General features: G+C 36.6%; 1 protein-coding gene across 1 annotated transcript; it reads left to right on the top strand.

The window, feature by feature from the left end:
• The first annotated feature begins 1,307 nt into the window (after positions 1-1,307).
• LOC114266246 (pyrophosphate-energized vacuolar membrane proton pump) lies at positions 1,308-9,008 on the top strand. The gene is made up of 8 exons (XM_028207128.2): positions 1,308-1,835; positions 3,861-4,435; positions 4,526-4,905; positions 5,313-5,399; positions 5,488-5,818; positions 7,191-7,601; positions 8,339-8,398; positions 8,490-9,008. Exons 1-8 carry the CDS (start codon positions 1,580-1,582, stop codon positions 8,694-8,696), a joined length of 2,307 nt encoding a protein of 768 aa, XP_028062929.2. The 5' UTR covers positions 1,308-1,579; the 3' UTR covers positions 8,697-9,008.
• Positions 9,009-16,575: the final 7,567 nt, after the last annotated feature.

Below are 16,575 nucleotides of genomic sequence, written 5' to 3'. Positions count from 1 at the left end.
AATTTAGGATAAATTACACTGACACCCCCTGAGGTTTATGTTTATTACAATTTTTCCCTCACATTTTGGAAATTACATCTCCCTCTCCGAGATTTAAAGTTTTATTACAGATTTCCTCCTTAGCAATTTAATTTTTTTAAATACCAATTTTGCCCTCACTGCATAAATTACATTGACATCCCTTACATTTTAGAAATTACAATCCCCTCCCTAAGGTTTAAAGTAACATTACCAATTGCCCCCTCATTTAGTATTAGTTGGAAAAAAATTCATTGGAAAAAAAATAATTGAAAAAAAAAATTGTTAGTAAAATTTTTAAATTTCTGTTTAAAAACCAATGTAAACTCATTTTTTGAATTTATGTTTTTTTCTTCTAATTTACAAATTGAGACAACAATTTATAAACAAAAAAAATTGTCAAACAAGTTTTTAAGACAGTTTTTAAAATTTTTGTAAATATGAATTGAAAACTGAAAACGAAATGGTTACCAAACAGGTCTTAGAGGGTAAAAATGTCATAAAATTAATAAATAATTAGTTTAAAAAAACGTAAAAATTAATTTTATGACATTTGGTAATTATTTTTTATTTTTTATTTATTAACCAAATTAATTTTTAATTTAAAAAAAATCTAAAAATCAAATCATACACCGCCTAAGAATCTTTTGATAAGTCATTTCTTACGTTGATAACTTATTTAATTATTTGTTAATTTTACGACATTTTTACCATCTAAGGTCTGTTTGGTAACCATTTCGTTTTCAGTTTTCAATTTATATTTACAAAAATTAAAAAAAATGTCTTAAAAACTTGTTTGATAATTTTTTTAGTTTATAAATTGTTATCTCAGTTTGTAAATTTAAGAAAAAAAACGTAAATTCAAAAAATAAATTTACATTGGTTTTTAAACAGAAATTTAAAAATTTTATTAACAAATTTTTTTTTCAATTAATTTTTTTTCAATGATTTTTTTTCCCAACTAATACTAACCGAGGAGACGATTAGTAATGCTACTTTAAACTTTAGGGAGAGAATTGTAATTTCTAAAATGTGAGAGGTGTCAATGTAATTTACCTAATGAAAACAAAATTGGCATTTAAAAAAATTAAATTATTGAAGGGAGAATCTGTAATGAAATTTTAAATTTCAAAAAGAGAGATGTAATTTTTAAAATCTGTGAAAAAAATTGTAATAAATATAAACTACAGTGGTGTTAGTGTAATTTACCCAAAAAAAAAAAAAAATTAATACACCATCGGATGCCTTTACCATGCTAATAGTAATTCTTCTAGATGTACTATATTTTTAATTAAATTAAAAAAAAGAAGAAAAAATCAGTATAGATCACACGCTGTCAATATACTATTTATTCTCTCTCTCTCTCTCTCTCTCTCCTACGTGTGTGTATATATATATACATACATATCTCCCAACGACGCAACATCACAACGGCGAAGAGAGAGATAGGGAGAGTGAAAAGAGAGAGAGAGAGAGAGGACTCAGCTCAGCACTCCATTTCCGTTAATTTTCCGGCGACTCGAACTACGCCGTGCGCCAACGCCGAAGAAGTGAGTGAGCCATGGGGGAGGCTTTACTCTCAGATCTTGGCACAGAGATAGTGATCCCGGTGTGCGCTGTCATCGGAATCGTCTTCTCCTTAGTCCAGTGGGTGATCGTCTCCAAAGTCAAGGTCTCGCCGGAAAAATCGTCTCCGGCGGCGGCCAACAACAACAAGAACGGTGGCTTCACCGAATCGTTGATTGAGGAGGAGGAAGGTCTCAACGAACACAACGTCGTCCAGAAATGCGCCGAAATTCAGAGTGCAATCTCTGAAGGTGAGGTTTCTCACTCAGCTTTGATTAGATCTTGTGGATTTGGTTCTCTTTAGTTGTTGTTTGGTGATTTTGTTGCTGAATTTCGTTTTTTTGTGCTGGATTTGTGCTTAGTTTTTGGGTTTTTTATGATTTACTGCATAAAATATTTCACTTGCATACTTATCTACTCGTCTCAAGTAAAAGCTTTATTTGGTACGAAGCACAAAATTTTAGCATAAATTTGAGTAAAAGCTTCAATTTTGGCAGGGTTGTAAATTTAAAAGTTACGAAATAGTCTTGAAAATTTGGAGTAAACAATTGAGTCTTCCTTGATTTGGGTTTTAAAAAAAAGGGGTAAAATTCAATTTGATAGAAGTTTGAGTCAAGGAGTGGAGAGGTTTTCGAGCTATTTTTACCCAAATTTAAATTTGGTACAGATTTGAGTTTAAGGGTTTCCGGCCCTTACTGAATATCTTGCTCAAATTTGAATTTGATATAGATTTGAGTCTAAGGGTTTCCGGTCCTTACTGAATATCTTATTCAAATTTGAGTAAAAGCTTTATTTGATATGAACTATTGAAATAGATAAACTCGGATTTAAGCATTTAGAGTAAAAGCTTCACTAATTGACAAAGTGAGTATTATATTTGAGAGCCACAAAAAAACTTTGAAAATTTTAGGAAACTTTGAAAATTTTGAGGAAACATTTGAGTGACATGTGTAGCTTATAATTTGCAGCTTGTTTATGATTTAATATGCAAAAATTTAATCTTTTTTAATTTTTTATTTATTTAAATTTTGATGATTTAATTTTCACATGAGTTTTTTAGTTAAAGAAGAGGTTTTTCTTTGTTAATGTATAAATAGTCTGTGGTGGCAGGTGATCAAGCCCTGGAAATTGGAAATCTTATTATTGTATTTACTATTATTGATTTTATTGTCAGGACCCTCAAGTGTTTGGTTTGTTATTGGGGTTCGCAGATGTTGATTATTTGTATTTATTGTGATGTGAATAGCATTCAAGTCGAATTATCTTCACATACACTGGTATTTGTTCCAGACCTCTTGGTTATTTGATTTATTTATTTATTATTATTATTATTATGTTGATTTCCCTGTCGGTTACCTTTGAGTTGAGATAGCTTCTTTTTGTTTCTAGTTGTTGTCACACAACTAAAATGATACTCCTTTCTTTTTAACACGTGTATGAATGCTTAGGCTTATGTGTCGCTTTACCGGGTAAACAATCTCCAAAATCTTTTAAATTGTGTTACAATTAGCACTAAGTTGTGGAGCTTTCCATATTTAAAAACAATGGCATGCATATGTTTTTATTTTTGGTCAGCCACATGTTGTCCGTTTGGTTTTAATTATTGCAAGAGTAATGATATACAAACTAACAAATTTATCTAATTTTTCTTGTGCATATAAAATAGTCCCTATTGTATTTGTGGCAGGTTACATTTCAGGCCAAAACAAAAGTGCCATTACTATATGCCACATTTTTAAGTCAGAAAGTTTTGGAGAATTTGTTAATTTGTATGTCATTTTCTTTATTGTAGATTAAAAAACTCTTGTTTATGTGGGGCTTGCTTCTTTCTCCCTCATCATCATAGCCCCTTTTGTGCAAATAGTAGTAATATCTCACATAGTATATAAGATTTTACCCTGCCGGCTCTTAGTCATGCATTAGATATTGGTATGCCCCATTTAAGGGACAAGACTACCATAAGTTATTGCTATGTTGTTGATTTTGATTGGTGAATTTTATTCTATGGGCAATTTGGAAAATTCAGTTTTTGTTATTATTTATTTATTTTAGTTAGTGTCAAGTGCTGCTTAGTTAATTCATTTTTATTTTCACCATGTAATTCACTTTTCGAGGTTGATGCATTATTTTGGTTGGGGTGGTAAGTTATACTTATGATACTTGTTACGACTGTGGTTTTAATTTTTATATTTCTTGTTTTCTTTATATTTGCCATTTTCCAACCTGCGGGGGGAGCTTCGGGTAAATTCTAATTTTGGAATACTTTGATGTCACAGGGGCAACCTCCTTCCTTTTTACTGAATATCAATATGTTGGTATTTTCATGGTTGCTTTTGCTGTTTTGATCTTCCTTTTCCTTGGCTCTGTGGAGGGATTCAGCACAAAGAGCCAGCCTTGTACTTATGACAGCACCAGAACGTGTAAGCCTGCCCTCGCCACTGCTGCCTTCAGCACCATATCTTTCTTGCTTGGTGCTGTCACATCAGTGGTTTCTGGCTTTCTTGGAATGAAAATTGCTACCTATGCAAATGCCAGAACTACCTTGGAGGCAAGAAAGGGTGTCGGGAAGGCTTTCATCACTGCTTTTAGATCTGGTTCAGTCATGGGTTTCCTCCTTGCTGCAAATGGTCTTTTAGTGCTGTACATTACCATTAACCTCTTCAAGTTGTACTATGGTGATGATTGGGAAGGCCTCTTTGAATCTATAACTGGTTATGGCCTTGGTGGATCCTCCATGGCCCTCTTTGGCAGAGTAGGTGGAGGTATTTATACAAAAGCTGCTGATGTTGGGGCTGATCTTGTGGGCAAGGTTGAGATGAACATCCCTGAGGATGATCCCAGAAATCCAGCTGTAAGATGCCATATGCTTTAGAAACTTAAAAGTGTCTTCAAATTGTTTGCTTATTGGGATCGTAGTTGATCAATTTGTTTCGTTTTTCAGGTGATAGCTGACAATGTTGGTGACAACGTTGGGGATATTGCTGGTATGGGATCTGATCTATTCGGCTCGTATGCGGAATCATCATGTGCTGCTCTTGTTGTTGCTTCCATATCATCTTTTGGGATCAATCATGATTTCACTGGAATGCTTTATCCTCTGCTTATCAGTTCTGTGGGTATCCTTGTTTGTTTGCTAACCTCCTTATTTGCTACTGATTTCTTTGAAATCAAGGCTGTAAAGGATATTGAGCCAACATTGAAGAAGCAACTCATTATCTCCACTGCACTGATGACTTTTGGTGTTGCTCTAGTCAGTTGGATTGGGCTTCCATCTTCCTTCACCATCTTCAATTTTGGAGTCCAGAAAGAAGTACAGAACTGGTAAGCTATATGATTGCTACTTTTGGAGATATATCTTCTTTCTTGGTCTTATTAAATTATACTCATAAGTAGTTCCATTGTGATTTTATAGTGTGCATTAAACTAGGATTTAGGATTTGGTAATTCGATGTTGTTTTCCCGTAGAATTTGAAGGCACAAATCCTTCTATTAGAAATGATTTCTTGCCTGAGAACCCATCGCCAAAATAGGAATTCTAAATTTTAGAATGCTTTGTAGTGATGATTATTTTGTAGAAGGCCTTGTTGTCAAAAACTAGGAACATATATGAGGAGATTCATTATCTATTCAAAGTTTCTGCAGAATACAAAGCAATTATTCTGTTTATATGGGAAATCCAAAAGGACCTCTTCATTCATCTAATATTTATTTTGGTGTGCACTGGGCAGGCAGCTGTTCTTGTGTGTTTGTGTTGGTTTGTGGGCTGGGCTTATTATTGGGTTCATAACCGAGTATTATACAAGCAATGCATACAGGTACATTGTTTTTGCATCATTCGTCTTTCCCCTTGCTATATTTCTCTAAAGTTGCGAGTTTTAATACTGGATTTTCATTATTTTCCAGCCCTGTTCAAGATGTTGCAGATTCCTGCCGTACTGGAGCTGCTACTAATGTTATTTTTGGCCTTGCATTGGGATATAAATCAGTCATTATTCCAATTTTTGCCATTGCAATCAGCATTTTTGTTAGTTTTAGCTTTGCTGCTATGTATGGTATTGCAGTAGCTGCCCTTGGAATGCTGAGCACCATAGCTATTGGATTGGCCATTGATGCATATGGTCCCATCAGTGATAATGCTGGAGGTATTGCTGAGATGGCTGGCATGAGCCATAGAATCCGAGAGAGAACTGATGCTCTTGATGCCGCAGGAAACACCACAGCTGCTATTGGAAAGGTATATCATTACTTTTCATTTTCAGTTGTTACCCAGGACAGGTGTCACTCTTTCATTATTTATCAAAAAAAAAAAAAAAGTTTTTACCCAGGCCAGAGACTCTCTTCTTGCTTTCTTTCTTTATTTTTTGTTGTTGTCAGTAGTTGATCTTTGGGTGTTTGTCACAAGGCTAATTTTTATTTATTTTTGAACGCGCAAGGCTAATTTGTTTTCATGGTTCTTCTTATCAAAAAGAAAAAGAAAATATTATGGTCTTTATGGAGAGAGTACTGTTGTGTTGACCTAAGGTTTTGATGGACATGCTAGGAAGCACAGGTACGCTGATACGGCAAAGCTATAAAAACTAAATGGGAAATTACTATTCAGTATGAATTTAGAAAAATAATTACATATCAGTGGTAAACTTATAAATATAAATAATTAAAATTTTAAACTTTTTCATTTACTTGTAAATATTTTTTCAAAAATTCACTGAGATGTAATTCCCCTAAAAATAAATTATTAAAGCATTTTTGTATGGTCAAAAAAAGAATTCTAAGGATTTTTTATATATTTTTTATCATTGTAAACATATCCTATTTTTTTAGAGTTTTAAAAAATAGGCACAATATAATAATTCTAGTATCCATAAAAACCCTTTTTTTTTTATTTAAAATATTTATTTATGCCCAAAAGTACCCATAGAAGTACCCGAACCATACCCATTCCGTACCCAAAGTATTTTGCCTACCGGATAAGTATTTTGCCTTCCGGATAAGTATTTCGCGTGCCCAGTAAACGTGCAGCCATACTGTTATGTGTGCCCATACCGGGTAAGTATCCGGTACTCATACTTCCGTATTTTTAGAGTACCCATGCTTCATAGTGTAGTACCAATGTTGATCCGCAGCCTTCAGGCATATCTTATGTGGGGCTATTTTTTTTTTTTTGGGGTGGGGGTGGGGGTGGGGTGCATCTTGCTGCAGGAGTTACTTTTGCCTTTCTCTGTGACGGTTTTCCAGTCGATGGACCCCATTTTGATTGTCTTAATTCTTAGCCCACAAGTATGATCTCATATAATATATTTGAGAAAATTCTTTTTCATGTAATTGGGTATCATATAAATTTTGAAATAAAATGTTTCAGGTGTTGTTTTGTATAACTGCAAAAAAACCCATTATAGTCGTTGAATGTCAAATTATTTAAAATTGTTATGAGAAGTCTTTTTTGCAGTATAGTATAAGTTTATTAGAGTGAAGTATTCTTGGATTCTTTAAGAAGATTAAATGATGTTATCTTGATCAAGACAGAAAATTGTTTTTATGCAATGGCACCCACATGCCCATGTTGAGATAATTATTCCTAACAAAAATTATTGTGCTCTTATTTTTAGGGCTTTGCAATTGGGTCAGCAGCCCTTGTGTCCCTGGCCCTCTTTGGTGCCTTCGTGAGCCGTGCAGGGATTTCAACCGTAGATGTGTTGACACCTAAAGTTTTCATTGGATTGATTGTGGGTGCAATGCTTCCTTATTGGTTCTCTGCCATGACAATGAAGAGTGTTGGGAAAGCAGCTCTTAAAATGGTTGAGGAAGTGCGTAGACAATTCAGGGACATCCCTGGCCTCATGGAAGGCACTGCCAAGCCTGACTATGCTACGTGTGTGAAAATCTCCACAGATGCCTCACTCAGAGAAATGATTCCTCCTGGTGCTCTTGTCATGCTCACGCCCCTCATTGTTGGCATCCTTTTTGGTGTTGAAACACTATCTGGTGTGCTTGCCGGAGCCCTTGTATCTGGTGTACAGGTAATGTATAGAACATGGGTACCCTAGTTTTTTTTTTTAATTTTAATTTTTAGGATAAATTACACTAATTTTCCATGTGATTTGGGAAAATATGATTAGCACCACAATTTTGACAAAATTACATAGTGCTCTCTTGGACTATGTTTGGATCATGGATTTGTGTTGGAAAGGAGAAGGAGAAGAAGGAAAAGGAAAAGGTAATGGATTTGTGTTGGAAAGGAACAGGAAAAGGTAAGAGAAATGTTAGAGAAATATTAGTAAATTTTTTTTCTCTATTTCACTCGCCTTTTCCTTCTTCGACCCAAATTTATAATCCAAATACAGTATTGAAGTTTAAATTAACATAACACTTGCCCCAACCCCATTTGTTGACCATCAGTCAATCAACGTAAAAAGATGGTCACTATTTTTACATTGAAATATCTATCTTACCCTGGATTAAATTGACTTGGATTTACATTGACATTATATACTTGACATGAAGAATTTGAAGACAAATAACCCTCACATAGATACATAGAGAATTTGGCATTAATATTAAATTTGACAAATTAAAACCCGGATATATTAGGGTAAAAAAAAAAAAATTATCTACCAAAGTTAACATCGGTAATTTTTTTTGTTATTGAAAGGGAGATGATTAATATAATTATGCTAAGTTGTGGGGTTTGCTTTATTTTTTCAAAAATTTTGGAGAGGCCAATGTAAGTTAAACACCGTACGATCTTCATTTGCAGATTGCTATCTCTGCGTCTAACACTGGCGGTGCTTGGGATAACGCCAAGAAATATATTGAGGTAAAGTATTTGAATCGGACACCACGAATGCATTCATTTTATCTTATATAAATAGCAACTTACACTTTGAAATTGCTTTTTGGGATGATAGGCTGGTGTTTCTGAGCATGCAAGGACCCTTGGTCCCAAGGGATCCGACGCACACAAAGCGGCTGTGATCGGTGATACTGTTGGGGACCCACTCAAGGACACATCTGGACCGTCACTCAACATCCTCATCAAGCTAATGGCAGTCGAGTCACTCGTGTTTGCTCCCTTTTTTGCTACACACGGCAGTCTACTATTCAAGCTTTTTTAGATCTACATGGGATTTGCCAACAATTTCTTTCTGATCTATGTTTTCCGACACTGTCTCTCTCCCTCCCCAATTCTCGTGTTTCCTTCTCTCTGCCATATCTACATGTTCTAACTTTTTTGTCTCGACAATGTTTAGTTTCCGGTGGTTAAAACTCTGAAAATTGTATCTTCTTTAGGTTAAAGCTCTGGTAAAGAAATTTTCCCTTTGATGAGGGGGTTGGTGATGGTGATGATAATGGATAGTCTTGTGAAGAGCTGGGATAGCTTTGTTGTTCTTTGCCCAAGTAAACGAACGAGTAGTTGTTCTTTGTCCTTTCTATATGTTGCAAACGCACTAAGCTATGGAGCTTGGCCCAGCTCGTTAAGGCTTTGATTTACTAAACGGATTTGAGTCAAACTTTTTGATTTTCTTAGCAGGATTGAGTCAAATTTTTAGATTTTTTTAATAAACAAATTGAGTTCGAGCTCAAATAAATTTGATTTGGTTTGCTTGCAACCTTGGTTGTGAGATTTCAAAATATATTAGGTATTCTTTGTGAACTTTTTTATAAAAGAAAAGTGTTGACCCAATGGGAGTGGGTGGAAGCAGATTTGCTTCTGCCAGGAGAATATTTTTTTTGTTATGTTTAGAATTAAAAAAAGAAAAGAAAAGAAAAGAAAAGAAAAGAAAAAAGATTTTTTTTTAAGTATTGGGAAAGGAGAAATAACAAAAGTAGAAGTTTATTTATTTAGATATATATTTTTATAAATTTAAGATTGAAACACAGATTTGAGCTTTTTAAAGATTGATTGAGTTTAAGATAAAAGAAATAAAAACTTGGCATACCATAGATAATAAAAAACAGAAATAATTATTGGATAAACCATAAAGAAGACACATCATATAGATAGACTTCATCACAAAAAAATATAGATTTACACTCTTATGTTCTGCTGTTTTTCCTCTTGAATCGAAAAAAATAGACTTCATCACATGCGTGTGAATCTTAAACTCATGCATGTTATAGTTATCCATTCAATAGAATGACTAGTGTTTCTATCAAAGTTGCAAATTAACAAAGCAAGCTACCCTCCTAAGAAAAAGTCCAAAGTCGGACTTGTAAAGGGGAAATTTTATTTCGCTATATTTGGTTTGAAGTTCTAATCATGATTTTATATTCATATTTGAGTATGGTATTTAGTTATAATTTTTAAAAATTAATTTTACATCACTTTTAAAAACTCGTTTTAGGCGAAATTTGAATTTTAAAATTTGGTCTATCCGGTCATCCTTCAGGACATCTGGCCGAACAGTGTGGTTTTTTTTTTTTTTTTTGGGCAATGGACACATGTAATTTTTTATATATTAAATAAAAAATATTTTTTGAATTTTTAAATTTTTTTTATGAGTTTTGAATATAATTTTAGGTTATGTGTTTGGTTATGAGTATAAGTTTTTAAATCAAATATCATATGTCACATCAATTATTCCAAACTCAATTCAAAACTCATAACCAAACAAATTTTTTATATTCAAATCATAATTTCAAAATTCACAAACTTAAAATACAACTCTATTCTCAAATCATAATTCTAAAACTCTACCAAACGAAAAGTTGTGTTTGTTTATGTGTTACGAACACATTTACACCCACTCATTTGAGTGTGGTATTTGTTTTGAGCTTTCAAATTATAATTTTACAACTACTTTTGAAAAATTCTTTTCAGGCGGTAAAATTTGGCTAATCCCGATGTCCCCTCAAACGTCCGGCCTGTTGACCGGAACAGTGTTCAGTTTTTTTTTTTTTCTTGGACACCTATTATTTTTATATTGTAAATAAAAAATATTTTCTAATTTTTTAATTTTTATATGAGTTTTGAATATAATTTCGGGTTGTGTGTTTGGTTGTGAGTTGTAAATTTTTTAATCAAATAACTTTTCTAATTTCAAAAACTCAAAACTCCCTCCAAAACTATTTTCAAAACTCATAACCAAACAAATTTTACACACTCAAATCATAATTCTAAAACTCACAAACTCAAAATACAACTCTATTTTCAAATCATATTTAGAAAATTTTACCAAACGCTACCTTTAGTTTTCTATATATATATATATATATATATTGTAAAAAGTTAATAAGTCAACTAAGATAATCTATTTTAAGATAAAATATCACAATCAAAATGTCACATCACTCTCTCTTAGGCTTCATTTGGTATGAGCTATCTTGGCTAAATTAGTCAATAAAGATAAAACATATTAATTTAGCTAATCAGAAAAAATATCATATCAAAATCATAATCATTTTATTTTTTATCTCATAACTATCAAATCAATTAAAAAACGTCAAAATTTATTCCAAATATAATTATTTTAGTGAAACCAAAATAGGTAAAAACTCAAAGGGCAATGCACCAATAAATCCTAAATTTATATCTTTTGAACCAGTTAGTCCTATCTTATATCTTATAGTCCAATAGGTCCCAATCCAATGTTAATGACCAAATTATTTGTGTTACACCGCGTTTGGGAATTTATGGTAAGGGTAAATGTGGATTTCCCCAATTACGTTTATGCCCACAGCCGTAGAAGAAGGGTTTTTTTGTTTTCCCCCCAAAGCGATCAGAATGGAAGAGTCGTATATGGAAATGGCTCTATTTTCTGATGTTAATGGCGTAATTTTAAACCCTAAACATTACACATCCCCTTCCCTATTGATACGTTTGTTTGAAGAGGCCGTGTCACCGTTGTGTGTATTCTACGTTGGCCGATAGAACATTATCTATTCGTCAACGGTGATTATGTAAGCTACAAATGGCGTCAGGTGCGTATTTCATTATGATGTATTAACAATGCTGTCGTGTGTGTTGTTTTACATTGATGTATTCGAATAGTGTAAATTGTATGAAATATTATTACCATCAAGTTATTGTTAAATTTGTGTCGCGGTATTGGTCCAAGTGAATAGGAGGTTGGGTTTTGGTAATTGGATGTTTGTTCCATGTGGTCGTGTGGTGTATGTTTGAAATTTGTGGGACTGAACTCTAATGGTTGTTGAAGTATGTAGTGGGTTTGGTGTGTTTGAAGATTGGAGCTCTGTTTTCTTTCTTTTTTTTCTTTTTTTCTTTTTTGTGGGGTGTTGAAACATTGGAGCTCTGCTTTTTTTGTTATTCATAGTGAATCTGTAACTGTAATCCTTCGTTTATTGTGTTTGTGTCATATTTACGGTGACACATCGACAGACCATCATGCACAAAAAAAAACAAAAAAATTACAGTGGACAAATAAAAACACACCAGAATGAAAACCACAGTGCAAAAAATGCACCAAAACGAATAAAACCCACTCACTCGCTGCAATTGAGCAATCCACACCAGAACGAACCTAGCAAAATGACACCAAAAATCGTTGTTTCGATGGGTAATCCATAACAAAATAACCGAAGCAAAATGGCACCAACAAATTTATGTAATGATGCATAAATGGATACCACCGGAAATGGCCAACAACACAATCAGAATTACCACAATCTTTGCCGGGAAAAAATACGGTGAATGTTAATCAAAATCCCAAGCAACACGTTACCATTTCCTTATCCACTACCAAACAGAATATCCCATTTAGGAAATCAAACCAAACAAGGGTACAAATGTAAATTGAAATAGGATGTGTGGGGAAGTGGTTTGGAAAAACTCTTCCTATCCTAGGGGACGCTCGTGATCCTCAGCTAGCCACCTAAAAATGAATGAACACTCTGGTCGGGGGTGCCGGAATTAGCACTCCGACAGATAAGTCAATCTCTACTCTCTTGATTGCTTGTATGTTAAGTTAAGCATACTAGTTCTCACGTACCTTTCTTTGACTGATGATCTTGTATTTATATTATTCTCTTTGGGCCTTAGGGCCAAGCCCATCCTCGATCCTTTACATGTACTTCTACTCGGCCTTTGTTCTACTGGTTAGAATGCCGATTATTTTATTCAGCTCTTCAATTGACTAGGATCAATGCCGAATAAAGGTTATGTCCCGTACTAGGCTCGTCCATTCGTCCCTATTGATCCAATGAAATTCGGCTCCCACAATTGCCCCCAAACACCCCACTAGCATCAGTTAGTCGGCGTGTTTGGCTTCGAGCTTGGAAAGTCAAAAATTCGGCGGTTAATCCTCTTCCCAATGCGTGTCAGAATGCGAACACGCTTTTTGGTCATTATAATGATTTCTCGCCCCTTCGTACACTGCCTCCATTTAATGTGATCTAAAATTGTCTCTTCGAATGTATGTTTTGAATACTAAAAAATATATGGTTCGCCTTCTAATGCAACTCCTTCATTTCGCGGCTTCTGCAACTCCTTGTTTCTCGTTTTCCCCTTCGTCTCCTGTAAGTTTTGTTTTCCTTCACTTCCGATCCCACTTCTTTGTTTGCTTTTAGTTTTCCATAATCCTTGGGTTGGCCAGTATGGCAAAACATCTAAAGGAGCTCCTTTCAGCGGATCGAATCTTCAGCTTTCGACGTTATTTTTCCATCCCCGATGACGTCCATCTGTCACTTTTGGCAGACAGCACCACTGATATGGAGAGGGATGATGAGAGTACAATCGTCTTTCCTCTTCTGTCAATTATTAAGGGCGGAGTCCGCTTTCCCCTTCACCCATTTTTGAGGGTCGTTCCTCGATACTGAGGTCTAATCCCTTCCCAGCCCAATGTGAATTTTTTTCGCATCATAATGGGGATTGTAGAGCTAACCGGCATCTTAGGATTAATTTTGGTATACCCGCCGTTCGGCATTGTTATGTCCTAGCCAAATCTACTGGCCGGCTAGGACGCTACTTTCTTAGAGCCAAGGATATCAATCATCACTTAGTGACTATGCTTACCAGCTCTGATAAGCATGTCGATGACGTGATGGTCGTTGTCCGAGGCAATTGGGAATTCGGCGAGGGTGAAGATCGCCTAGACCCCGTGTCAAGGCGAAAAGGCGAACTAAGTGGCCGATTATATCACTTTTGTTTATGTTATTACCATATCTGTATTCGGCCCTATATATATCTAATCGCTTTGTTTATGCAGACAGCGACTTGAAGAGAGTGTTGGTTTCAGACGACGACGCTATGCTTGCAGAAATTAAAATCGCACTACAGTTTGTCGGCCGCCTAAACCTTCAAAAACAAGAGAGGGCAGCCCATATTCTCCTGCGGTACGAGTCGACTTACATGACATTTTTGGTGGCAGACAACATTCTAATCCCGAGAGGCGACAACCATCTTACAACCCTTATCTTCCCCAGCTTCAAAAACTTAAGACAGATTGGTTTAGAAACATCCGATTCGGAACACGTAGAAGAACAAGCGGCCGAACCAATCACCGAGGACCCGAACCAGTTAGCAGCGGAGGTTGACGAAGCTCTTTAACTCGGCCTTTGAGGAAGCCAGACTAAACTCGTCCGACCCTCCGTCCACATCAGGCCGAGGGGACGTCTCAGTTGAAGATATTTTTACAAACTTGGGAGACGTTTTCGGCGCTTATTCTGAGGGTATGGCTGGGGAAAGTCTCACGCAATTCGCACGAAAAGAAAAATGCCGAATGCATGGCCGCCTAACGGAGAGCCGAGGCCATCCGTTCTGGACCTGCCCCGATTGAAACTTTCGAACCTATTATTGTAGAAGAAATGGCTCAAGTTGGTGTGGCCGAGACGGAAAAGGAAGAAGAACGGCCAATTCCAGAAGAATGACCGATTCCAGAAGATCGGAGAGAGAAACGTACCGTCGAGAACGAGGCCGGCTCTGAAGAGAACCCCGTTGATAAACGGCCACGCTTAGAGGAGTCAGATGTGGTTGCTCTTTTTGTTGTTCAACCAAAGATAAAAAACATGCCGATCTCCTCTGAAGCGTCGGCCTTGAAAGATCCGGCTGTGGCATTGAGCTTGGCTGCCTCGGTCTCATTGTCGGCTGACAAGGAAACCTTTCGGGCGGAGCCGGATTTGGTAGTAATAGCATTAGCTGCCCAGTCGGCCCTTCTGGTATGTGACTTGATCCTAACTCCTTGTTTTGGTTTGGTTTGCAGATGGTATTTCTTGATATGTGACAATCCCAACTCCTTGTTTTGCAGACGGTCGGAATGATAGCCGAAATAGGCCGCCGTCAGCATGACGCCATTGAAAGAATTGGCCGTTTGAAGTCGGAAGTCGAGAGTGAGAGGAGCAAGGCTGAGTTTGAGGCGGTGAGAGCGACAATGGAAAATGCATGGGCCGAAGCTGAGAAGGAGAGGGGGCAGGCTGCTGACCAACTCAGATCGGAAGTCGAGGAGAGGGCAAACGCGAGCGAGGAATATCTCAAGTTAGCCAATGAGGCGCTTGCCAAGCTGGAGGCCGAATTGGAAGAGTCGAAGAAGGGGAAGGAAAAAGCCGACTCCGAGGCTTCCGAGGCGTTTGAGGCTGGGAAGAGCGCCGCTCTTGAAAACTATGTAGAATAAGTCCCCAAATTCAAGAATTGAGAATTCAAACACGGTTGGCTCAAAGCCCTTGCTGCTGCTGGAGTGACATTGGCCATGCTGATTCCATACGAGCAAGTGGACGTTGAGCCGCTTGAGTCTGATCCCGAGGATTGATTTGGGAGTCACTTTAGTTTTGTTAGGTATTTTCAATGTATACTCCTGTAAACATGTTTTGTTTTCTTAGTAGACATCTATTTACTTGGGGTAATCATCATGTATAAAATGATGACTATTTGTATTCACTTTATGAATGAAAATTTCCCTTGTCTTGCATTATTTCTTGTATTTAATTGTTGTTATCAATGACGATTACTGTTTTGTTTTTGCTATTTTGGGTAAAACTACTGTTGTCTGTTGTGCGGTAGATAAACGTTTGTGTATACTTGCCAATTAGACATCTAAGGGTTAATAAATGTGCTCAGATTAATAAATGTGATCTAATCAAATATTATTAGTTCATGGAGTGGCTGTGGCATAAATCGATCGGTATCGGGCTTAGGTATTTGGCCGATCAGATTAATAAATCTACTCTTACCCCAGCCAATGTGTGAACTCCGAAAGCCGAATATCATTAGTTCATGGAGTGACTGCGGCATATATGATCTAATCGAATATTATTAGTTCATGGAGTGGCTGTGGCATAAATCGATCGGTATCGGGCATAGGTATTTGGCCGATCAGATTAATAAATCTGTCCTTGCCCTAGCCAATGTATGAACTCTGAAAGCCAAATATCATTAGTTCATGGAGTGGCTGCGGCATAAATCGATCGGCATCGGGCTTAGGTATTTGGCCAATCGGATTAATAAATCTGTCTTTGCCCCAGCCAATGTATGAACTTCGAAAGCCAAATATCATTAGTTCATGGGATGACAGGCACGTGATCCTTTCGGCCAGTCTTTTTGGTCGTTGAGATTCACGAACCTGCCTTTGCCCCAGTTCGGAATGAATCAACAACGCCAAATATTGATGGTTGCAGGAGTGCGCGCATTGATGAGGTCGCCTCGGGAGTGGGGTGCACTTCTGAGTGATTAAAAAGGGGGTGAGATATTCCATCTGAGTTTCATAAAGCGACTCGATTCTGCTCATCCTCCGTGGCCAGAAAAGTGTGAATGTCAACCAGACTTTTCTTTAATAGTAAGGGAGAGGGTAGGACACTGGCGGAGCTGGACTCATTAATGAATTGAGGTGGCGAACCTCCCCGTATAGGAGATAGGGCATCCGCAGAACACGAAAGGCGTCACTCTTCGCGTCGACGAAGCAGGTCACTAAGAAAGGAGAAGCGCCAGCGGGGGAGCTCCCCTTGTTTGCGAAGTGAGGCCAGTGGACCACTACGCCCATTGAGCTTTTCTGTTTTTGTTAGGAACAGACCGATGACAGAGGTAGATTCCATCATCTGGGACCCGAA

This window comes from Camellia sinensis, chromosome 5 (genome assembly GCF_055761805.1).
Source record: "Camellia sinensis isolate YWXY chromosome 5, ASM5576180v1, whole genome shotgun sequence".
Classification (NCBI taxonomy): domain Eukaryota; kingdom Viridiplantae; phylum Streptophyta; class Magnoliopsida; order Ericales; family Theaceae; genus Camellia; species Camellia sinensis.
This window is presented reverse-complemented; position numbering and strand designations above follow the sequence as displayed.

Excerpts from the sequence above, each read along its gene's own strand:
- LOC114266246 (XM_028207128.2), top strand. The coding sequence starts at position 1,580 with ATGGGGGAGGCTTTACTCTCAGATCTTGGCACAGAGATAGTGATCCCG. Across the intron at positions 1,836-3,860 it reads TCAGAGTGCAATCTCTGAAG|GGGCAACCTCCTTCCTTTTT; the intron begins GTGAGGTTTCTC and ends TTGATGTCACAG. Across the intron at positions 4,906-5,312 it reads CAGAAAGAAGTACAGAACTG|GCAGCTGTTCTTGTGTGTTT; the intron begins GTAAGCTATATG and ends TGCACTGGGCAG.